This window comes from Loa loa, assembly GCF_000183805.2.
Source record: "Loa loa unplaced genomic scaffold supercont3.85, whole genome shotgun sequence".
NCBI classification, from domain to species: Eukaryota; Metazoa; Nematoda; class Chromadorea; order Rhabditida; family Onchocercidae; genus Loa; species Loa loa.
In genome coordinates, this window is record NW_018108265.1 from 200688 (window position 1) to 211479 (window position 10792).

General features: G+C 34.2%; 3 protein-coding genes across 3 annotated transcripts; 1 reads left to right on the top strand and 2 right to left on the bottom strand.

The window, feature by feature from the left end:
• Positions 1-1789: 1789 nt before the first annotated feature.
• Positions 1790-2124, bottom strand: LOAG_02625 (hypothetical protein; the record flags this gene model as incomplete). Its single annotated transcript, XM_003138162.1, has 1 exon — positions 1790-2124. A coding segment is annotated over one exon (314 nt), but the record flags the coding sequence as incomplete, so codon positions are not given.
• A 535-nt stretch (positions 2125-2659) lies between these two features.
• Positions 2660-3520, top strand: LOAG_02626 (hypothetical protein; the record flags this gene model as incomplete). Its single annotated transcript, XM_003138163.1, has 2 exons — positions 2660-2848; positions 3380-3520. 2 exons carry the CDS (start codon positions 2660-2662, stop codon positions 3518-3520), a joined length of 330 nt encoding a protein of 109 aa, XP_003138211.1.
• An 850-nt stretch (positions 3521-4370) lies between these two features.
• On the bottom strand, positions 4371-5794 carry LOAG_02627 (hypothetical protein; the record flags this gene model as incomplete). The annotated part of the gene is made up of 2 exons (XM_003138164.1): positions 4371-4604; positions 5639-5794. 2 exons carry the CDS (start codon positions 5792-5794, stop codon positions 4371-4373), a joined length of 390 nt encoding a protein of 129 aa, XP_003138212.1.
• Between the last annotated feature and the right edge of the window lie 4998 nt (positions 5795-10792).

Sequence of the window (10792 nt, forward strand, 5' to 3'; positions counted from 1 at the left end):
AAAATAATAAGAAATTAGATCGACAGATCTCTCTCTCTCTCTCTCTCTCTCTCTCTATCATCCAACAATTACATCAAATCTAAAAAGAATCACTGGGGACATTGACTATTCCTTAATTGCATGGGTGATCCACATCGAGATTAAACATGGACTTAAAGAAAGCACTATTCCCACTGAGAGAAATACATCAACAATAAGCAAGCAAGAGTGCCATATAATCTTGGCACACAAACAAATAGCTCATGAAAAACAAACAAGGCGAGTTTTCTCCATCAACTGCCAAAGAGATACACGCACTTTACTGAGAAAGAAGGCGACCCAGATATCGAATTGGCCATCAGTTATTTTGGGAGTAGTGATGTTCGAATGGAGATGATCGTCACCGCGAATGGAACAGCATCCGGCAGTTCAACAAATGTGTCTTTCGAAGAGCTCCGCCCAGCCATGGCTTCCTTTCCATGTATTCGTGTGTGAACCTTGCGGCACGCTGAATCTCCAAATACTATTTTTGACTATACCTTAGAAAAGTATACTGACATCTATGTTTAGTCATATAGCTATATCTCTCTAATCAGTGTCAACCAGCGACAGCTACGCCTGCCGTATTTTGGTATAGAAAAATGAAGCAGTTGACAACTGAAATGTAACTCATAGAAGCCCTTAGTTCAAGGAAGAACTTTTATGAAATATTCGGAAAATCGTCTTGTCTGCTCAATTACTTACAACTGTTTAGTTTGCACACAGGAATTGATGAAAAAGACGTTTACCTTTCTTTACCTTGTCAACAAGCTGATGATCGCAATCCAGTCACTATACGGAACAATTCATGTATTTTGCGTATAATTTCAACTTCTGAAGGCAGTAACCCGAGGAATATATAATCCGAATTTTTAGTCCCGTCCATTTCTGACCGGAACTAATGAAAGTATAACATCAATTGCTCGGAATACGTAACAATACCTTCATTTTAAATACCAGAAAAGGTCATTTGCCCGGATTATTCTACAGAAAAGTTGAATCCATCCACGAACTAATGCGAGAAACAGTACGAATGAAGGCACTCATAGGTCAAGGTGATAAGCCTGCAGAAGGAGGAGTGGGAGTTAAGGAATGATGGAAGGGAGACAAAAATCTCTTTTTAATTTCAAATTATTCATGTGATATGGTAGTAATAAACAGCTGAATAAAATCAATATATTAAGGAGATAATCTTTTTTTGCAGAAGAAAAGCTAGAAATTTTTTAGCAAATTTAATATAAAGGGAAAAGATTTGAGGAAATGGATGGAATCATCCTCATGTTAACTTTCAGTTCACTATTTAACTGATCCAATAAAGCCATTCATCCGTCATACAAATGGTATTTATGCGAAATCCCTGAGAAATTTGAGAAACGACATGAACGTCCAAGTTTTTTCTTCATAATGTGTTTGAAACCAAAGAATAAAAAGTTTCCAATCATTCCAAAATTCGATCTGCAAATATGTCAAACCACGATGCGACGAGTGCCAAGAAATGACTCACTGATTAATACGATCGTGTCACACATCACATCAGTCTTTATCTTCTAATTTTCCAATTTACCACGTGACAAAAAACAGCATCACTCTCATACTGAAATGGCATGAAATTGATGCCACTTTTTTAATTCTTTTTCCGGTAAACGACAGAAAAGCCATAAGAAAGCTGAAAAAAGAAGGTAGTATTCGTAAAGCTGCAGAGAGCCGAAACATCCACCGGATGCGCTGAGAGATTCATCGTATCAAAACCTGTGCAAAAAGAGCGCATTATAAGCGCATAACAAAACCGGAATCAAAAAAGACTTCTATAAATTTCCGACAGGTGAGCTCGATACATTTCCATCGAAAATTGGCTATTTTTGGATACATGTACAAAGTATGTATGTATGTGTATGCATGTATGCGTATGTGTATGTGTGTATGTGTATGTGTGTGTGTATGTGTATGTGTGTGTGTATGTGTGTGCGCATGTATGTGTGCATAAGCGTATTATGCTAGAAATATATCTGTGCATGCACGCATGTCCAATTTTAATGGCGAAATACTGGTTGCTGTGAGTGTGATACTTATTTGAATCGTGTGTAATGATGCCAAATAAGTTAAAACCAAAGATCAGAAACGTTGCGTGGTATTTCTATGCTGCCATCGTCATTGATACAACCATTTCAGTCATGCTATAAACTATTTAAATAGGATCGCAGACAGAGAGACACACAAATATACATACAATTGTTGCATTTCGGCAATTTTCAAATGATTCTTTTAGCGACAAAGAAAAAATAGAAGAGAATTAGTTGATTATAATGTGTTTTATAATATCGGATAATGACTTCTTATATTTAAAGATCATAAATTTTAGGAAGTTTTAAGAAAGTGTAGTTGCCTGCAATTTAATATTCAAATTTCGTTCCAAACATTGCTTTGAAAAATGGCGTGAAGAAGTAATCTGAAATAGATAGTTGTTTACATTCGTAAGTAAGGGAAGTGTAGAAATGGAGTTGCACAAATTGCCCAAAATAATAAAAATGATGAGGCCGGTATATCTAGTATATCTATGGAGAAATTTGAACGAATGTAGGGATAAGATAGACGAAATGTTGATGAAACTTTAGTGTACTATTTCCGCCTAAGAAGTTTCTGGATGACGGGCATTTCCATGGACCACAAAAAAGAGTATGAAAAATTTGTGAGCAGGGATACAAAATGCATCGAGGAAAGCATTGGTGAGTGGGAAAATGATGCCTTCCGGCATGTTGCTAAAGAGAGAGCCGCATCGGAATATCAAGCAATGAACAAACTCCTGCACTATCGTGAAGCATGGATGATACAGGTAGCCAACCGATATGGATTATCTCACCACTTCCCATGTCATTCATGTTATGTCATATCATATCATATATCGTGCATTTATTTTTATTGTCCTGTTCATTGTAAATCACTTTTCGGATAAGCTAAATACAATCAATTAAGTTTTTATAAGGAAATAAGCTTTGAAGGTTTGTTATAAATATTTGTTGAGAGGTGATATCTATAAAATATACTTCTATCTTGATATTCTAAAGATAATAATTTCTCACAATAAATGATTTGTTAATAAAAATACATTTTTCTTTTGTTAAAATGTTGTCCTTGTAAAGGCAAAATATACGAATTTTGTTAATTTCATGTCAATAAAAAAACATCAAGACAGCATATTCCGATTTAATAGCGAAGGGGATTTTATCGGTTAATTAATGGAATAAGATACACTGATAACATCCATATTCTCGAATTACGTAACTTCCGTAGTTACACATTCCATTGTATACCTTCCAGAAAGCATTGTTCTTAATTTTCATTTCATTCTAACTTGAGTTTTAAGAACACTATGGTTTTGGAAATAAACTTGGTTAGGAAAGGATTTAATTGTTTGCTATCTTATGATGATCAAAGTGAATTCCTCAAGAAACCTATCAAGAAACCTACCAAAAATATTGAGTATTGCTCAATGAAAAATAATTAATATTAGGTGCTAAGCGTTGATCATTACATTTCAATCTGCTAGGAGATGTTTTACAACAATTGAAAGTCTTTTTGCGTAGACACAGTGACCATTTGAGCAAATACAGCAGCTATCCGCTAAACAAGGATCCACCGTCTGAAAAGTTTGTCTTGTTGCAAGTTTGATGACGAAAAAAGTGACAGCACTGAATAAGTAGTCCGTTTCACAACACTATTAATCAACCTTTTTGCTCAGCTTCTTGTACCATTATTTGATTCAACAGTTGAATCAATGGGATGAATGGGTTAACATTTTTTTCTCTCCAATAAAATAAGTAAATTTAACGGGAAAGAGAGAATTGCCACTCAAAAAACTAAATTAAATGAATGAGCAAAAAAAAAACGAAAAAAAAAAAATAGACAATCGAATAGCAGCAGCAGCAGTACCTGCACCTGCAAATGTAGCACTGATATAAGCATGCACTATCGTAAATATATGCTATCCAGATTGCTAACTGCGCTGGAATGTTTTAATAAAAATCTCATTTGATAAATATGACAATCAATCTCTTACTTATAGCTTTTGACTAGAAGAAATGATTCATTTCTAAAAATGATATAGTATTTCAGTAAATGCTAAACTTTCATAAATTAATATCATGTAATTCTTTTATTTCACATAGTGGAAGGTGAGATTGTTCAAAAGATAATGAATGCAAGCAATTATAATGTGCACAATCAATGTGATGGTAAGGGACTGAGCCAAGCGAAAACATAGTCTATATTTTAATTAGCCTTATATTGTAATCTTATTGTGTTACAGTATATATAAAGCTGATTAGAGTTTATATATACTGCTTTTTAAGTGGAGGCTACACTGATTTCGAGCTTAATGGGTACAAACGGAGTAAACACATTGAATTATCGCCTTGAAAAGAGATTGAGTACAGCGATAACTGATAAGGCATAATCGTCGTATGCTTGACTTGTTGCAGTTGGCCTTCATATGTAACGGCAGTTGTAATATCGATAACGTAATGAGCGAATATGTCCTTCATCGCCCTTATGCTCACTAGATTGTGTTCTTCAGTACCCTTATGGCCACTCTAAACAGATTATGTAATCACAAATCAAAATGCATTCATTCTCCTATTTATCATTCATTTTTATTTACCTTTCGTTCTTATTAATATCAAAAATAACATTTCTCTCGAGCTCTAAAATTTGAAATTCCCTGAGCAATAAGTAATGACATATGTGAATTTTGATTCCATTTACAACAATATAATAAATGAACAAATGTCTCTGTACCAGGCATTTATTGATTAATTAAACTTTGCTAGAAATATTGACTGCTTTCTGTTTTTTTTTTCGCCCCAGAGACGAAATGAAATAAATGACGCAAGTACATTATAAAGCGTGGGAGCAGACTGCGACAGTCTGTTTTCAGTTAAAATAAAATATGCATATAAGATATAACTTCTGTAGACAGAAGATTTTAATGTTTAATAGTCAGTATAAGAGAAATGAAGGAAAACGTGAAGCCGAAAACCTTTCACTTCAATACTGAAGTATTGGAACAAAACAGTGATATTGGTTTCGGCTATGATTCAAGAGAATTATGATCATTTTTACCTTAGGAAACCAAGATTTGAAGATCTCGGAATTTGATCAATAAATAGAACATTTCCAATGATGAGATTTTACTAAACTATGAACTTAAAGCCTCAAAGCCTACACTCTTCAGATATTAATTAAAGAATCAGATGTTCAAGTTGGATTTCAAACGAAAGTTGGTTCTCCCCATTAGCAACTTCAAACAGTAAAAGCAATAATTCTGAAATACATTTAATTCAGATCAGTCTCCAACGATCTGATAGAAGCAAAAAGACATAGAACTCCCCTTGACCTTACGACTCACTCATCTACAATGAAGACTTGATAATCTTGATTTTTTTATAGTTTTGATTGAAGACCGCCTTATTACTGTTATTTCTTTGCAAAGAGTAACGGTTACTGTTTGCAGATGAAGAAGAAAATAGCAAATGACGAAGCCGTTTTATGCGAAATATTTAACAGAAGAGAAAGAATTGAATATTCTCCAAATATCAACAAGTTTTGTTTGATGCTGCAGATCAACTTGTGCATCCCATTTCTTTCCCTCTTCCTCCTTCATTCTCGACCAATAATAACAGGAGAGAGAAACGCTGAATGGTCCACCCATAAGTAGATGCACAGACTTTGCCGCCTTAATTATTCCTTTGAAGCCAATAGGGATAAGATTCGTTGTCCCCATAATTATCAAAATCATTTTCATTGTTATCCCCATCAACAACAGTACCATTAGTAGTGAGAGCAACAACTAATCGAAAATTTCTCTCATTTGGAACTTTAAAAGCACTAGTACCATATAATTTAATACAGCGATAAATTCAAAAGAAGCATCAGAGCAAAATGAAAATTCCATAAAATGCAAAGAAAGGGGTCAAAGATCCCATGATTGATTAAGCTGAAAGTGACGAATTCTATAAAGTAAATCATTATGTAGTGATATAAATAAAGCCAAGTATCCAATAAAATAGTCGGGGCCTAAGCCTGGAGCTTCAGTTGTATGTTATGGGTATGTTATATTACTGCATGTGTAACTTGCTTCGACATATTTTTTTCTTTATTTACCGATAAATGTATGTATCGATGATATCAAATATATAAAACAAAAATCACGCATAAATTGTGGGAATATTAATACAATGATCGTTATTTAATGAAAGCTTCATAAATTTCATTGATAAAGAATGGAAGCTACAGGTACGTACGATCGCGAAACAAATCACAACAAAGGCTCCAATAATTAGATTTGCAATCATAATCTCCAGTAAAATCGAATTTTAACAAATTACAACAGATTAGGTATGTTAAAAAATATCAGTGGATGTAGCAGGGAGGGCGGATGTTTCGGAACGCTAGAAACTCGGGGTAGTCATATAAGACATCGTATAAATCATATTTCTTGTTGAAAAACTTAGCCAAAACCTTAGACAGTGGATTAATCGGTTCAATTTATGCTGGTGTTATTTGAGCGCCTATTTTCTATGACTATATTCGGCAAGCAGTGACCATTGTAAAGAGATAAATTTCACTGACTGCTGACAAAACGATCCAGAAGATCTCAGTGACAGTCCTGATAACGACTTTAATTAATCTTTAGTTCTGCTTTACCAAAAAAGATTCTATAATTTCGTATCGGAATGACTAGTAAGGCTCTCAGTAAAGAATGGCGTGTAGTATTTTTGGCAGTTATTTTCCTCCTCTCCTCTCCTTTGTCTCTTTCGCTGCTTTTCTTTTATCGTCACTTTCTTTCTGTCTTTCACTGAATGATTAGTTGCCTTCTCTATTTTCGGTACAACAAATATAAAAAATACTTCAATGATCCCTAGATCCTGATCGAGGCCCGAGCAATGAGATTGCAAAAGCCTACCTAAAACATCTGACGAACTGTGTAAATCCAAGAGCTTATATTCATTGAATAAAAAAACTAGCATTTTACAGCGGAGAAGCACTGCACCTCAAGGAAATCATATCGGAGAATTGTTCAACTGAAAAAAATCTGAGAAAAAGGAAAAGAAATCAGTTTCCTGTTATACTACCTTTTCGGGAATTAATTAAGCTAGACGTCCTTCCATACATATTAATCTTTATCACTGTTCATTTTTCTTTTTCATCATCTTGTACCGTTAACAGTAAAAAATGAAGAGTTTTGTAAATCATCAAAAAATCCTGGACTGAGAGTCCTTTGCAAATAAAAGGCTTCTAATTAAAACAAAGATATTCCGTAAATTTGGAGCCATATTTATGGTAACACTAGTTGTCAAATAACTTTATCAGTCCATCAGCTGACTGATTGTCCTTACACATTAAACAAATGTGTTCTAAAGTAATACTCACAAGAAGAAACCAACGCATGTAAAACATTTCTTTGTTCCCACTGCAGCAGAAAACATTCCATACACTGCAAGAACTAGTCGTTTACAGTTGATTTGAAAAACAAAAGTGAAAGAGTCGAAGGGCTGTTGAACGTATTAAAACAGCGAAATATTTTAATAAGAGTGAGAAGGAGAAGGAGACGTTTTTGAAGCAGCAACTAAACGACGTAGTAAAACGTACTTTTAACTACAGAAAAGCCGCCTAAGCTTTTCCAGGCAAGCATAACACTGAATGCCACAAATACATATACATACAGCACGAGCTACCACTAATTCGCATATAGCTATCAATCGTTTCCTTGCTTTCGTCTCATATTACGTTTTTAACGAAAAATTCCTTCCTTGCAAAAATTTTGCTCGGATGAAGTTTGAAATCATCCAAGAAACAAATTTCAATTTGAAAGAACAAATTCAAGTTAATCGTGAGTAATACACATGATTAGAGCAATTTGATATAATCCAAATTCAGCTTTCCATCACAAGTAAATTGGGAAATGAAAGGTGAGGCAAATGAATTGAAAAAAGGTGAATCAGGAAATTAAGTCGTGCACTTTTTTCACGAAATTACTGTCTAGATATTATTTTCAAAAACTAAAATGTTGAAAATGATCTAAAGAATGTGGAATATCCTCTTTTCCTTTTCCATAATAAATACTTGGTGGGACGAGGACATGAGGATTTATGAAAAACCTTTTTTTGTTTTCGAAATTTTAAAATCTTTCAAAATTTGTAATTGTCCGAAATAATTTTACATTTGTAGAGGAAAGGATTGAAAAATATGGAAGCCTTAAAGAAAGGAATGAAATTTGTCAGAGACTAGATAGGAAAGACAGATTGTGATAAAATTCTGTTATCAGTCTGAAACAGAGAGCTGAAAATCCTCATCACGCATATGCTTCCAAACGAAATCCTCCAATGCTCTATTGAAAACGAACAGCTTTATTTTTGAACTATTACCATGAAACGTTTCGCTATTAAATATCTAAAATGCTAATTATTTATCTGCTATGACAACAAATCATCAATCATCAGTTTCGTATCTTCATTTAGCCTCAAAGTGAAATAATCCGGACTATACAATAAAATGAAAATAAATGCGCAATTTCAACTGATTACAGTTTCAACTAGACGAATGGATGGCTTCTGACATTTGAAAGAGGTGAACTGACCATAAACATTGTTTACAATTGAATGGACTACCGGGTAAAAATCCAACCCCAATTCGTTTCATCTAGATCAGCATCACAAAATCCTCTCTTTTCATGATGTTAAACTCCTCCTCTCGGCATCCCAATTTACTAACCTTACAGGAGTTCAGAGATTCAATGGTTCACAAAGTTCAGTCTCATTTCTTGAGTTCGCCTAGCATGTTCCTTTTGATGCCTTTCGAGCACTGTATGACTAGCCTGTGTATAAATCACCGAATTTTCTGTTGAAAAGTACAAAAAACACATGAAATACGTTACTGTACAGTAACGTATTTCATAATGGCTTTGCGGCAAATTTTGCTCACAATTATCCTGCAATGTTTAGATTAAGCAAAGTTAGTTTGGCCTGATGAAACAGTACTTTGGTGAGCTTACAAAAAATGAAATATAATATGATAGCTTGTAGGAATATAGGAGCTCTTTGCTACACTATGCCAGTTGATACTTTGCTCTCAATCCTAGTTCCTTATTTAATTCACGAACAGCAACTTATCCTACGCTATCATGGGGTGTACAGCTATTCAGGCGTCTATGAGTATGCTTATAAGAATCGTTGGGACCAAAAAGTATTTTAGCAGTGTGAACGAATTTTTATACATACAAATAAAATAAGAGATTTTAAAAAGTTTCACATTTTCAGTGTTTCACATTCTCAGTGCTAATACTTTTCGATGAAATTCAACTTTTAATCAATAAATAGAACATTGTTGATACAGTATCTAAAACAGTTGCGGGTGCTTATCCTGCACTGATCTAGACAGATGAACCGTAAGGGCAATAGTGACGAAACCGTGTAAGTTGATCCTGTTTTCCGGCACCAGGGTTAGATGCAGCTATCTACTATAATGTTGACATTGCCCACCAGGGGGTAAGAAAAGAGGAGATGAGGGCGCTGTTGGAAAGGGAAGGGTGACAATACGCTTTAATTATTTAAATAAATGTACTGCACTCAAATTTCTTCCGGTTCAGATAGATTCGGATAGGTGATTCCTCTGCCGATAGTGCCGGATCTGTTTTGCGCGGATTAATGATTCGCGTACTGATAACACTGGCAAAAATAAGGACTTACACCGTTTCGAGCGACTACAATCGCTGTTATAAAACGGAATTAAATTAGACAGCATATCGGCTAAGAAACTTTATTCATTCATAAAAAACTAATTCGGAAATTCGGACGCAATGAAGAATAACATTAATACATCCCTCAAATTTATCCAAAAATTCGTCAAGTTCGTCTGGATTTCATTGAGGTTTTTTCAATCCCTTAAAAAGTATTTTCTAATAACAGTCATATATTACAATGAACTATAAATGATATCATATTATTCACAATCGAAGCTTAATAATCTATATTAGAAAAAAAAACAACTTTACACCTATATATATTTTTTGTTTTTGTTACATCGTAGATTATGTATTTTTGTATGCATATAAAACTTTGAATATCTGGGATGCAATTTACGAATAGTGTCGAGAGTCCAGTGAATTCTACGGAAAGATTTCGATCGTAGTAAGATGTTCCAAATCCTAGATTTGAGTACACAACATTTGAGCCTGTATTAATTTATCAATCATTCTCTATTGTAGCAAGCATTCGCTGACTCGGAATAAACAATACAAATATTTCACAAAGGAAACTGCGTAGGGACTGAAGCATAAGAGGTACAGCTCAATCTATCATTATTTAGATGCTTCAAAATTAATTCAATTTCACTAGTGAAAACAAAGCACGGAATATTACTGAAAATTATATTTGCGAAGAAGCAAATAAATAAAAATTTTCCCAAAAGACGTGGTGTTACAGAAAAGCAATGGATCTTCCTATCTAATTAATAAAATCAGAAAAAAAGATGAAGTTCGGAAGAGATCAGATGCTTATTGCATGAATACATGGACAGAAGAAGTAAGAAGGAAGGTATGCGATTAGTGAAATCCTCTCCCTTCGTTATACTTAATCGTCAGGGGACATGAAGAGATTTTAAAGTGAAAGCAAGATGTCGCTGTTGATGTGAAGTTCATTGGCGCAAACTAAACTGGCAACACCAACAATGGCAATAATGTCAGACTGCCTTGGTCTCACATCACCTTATATACTTGGAATAT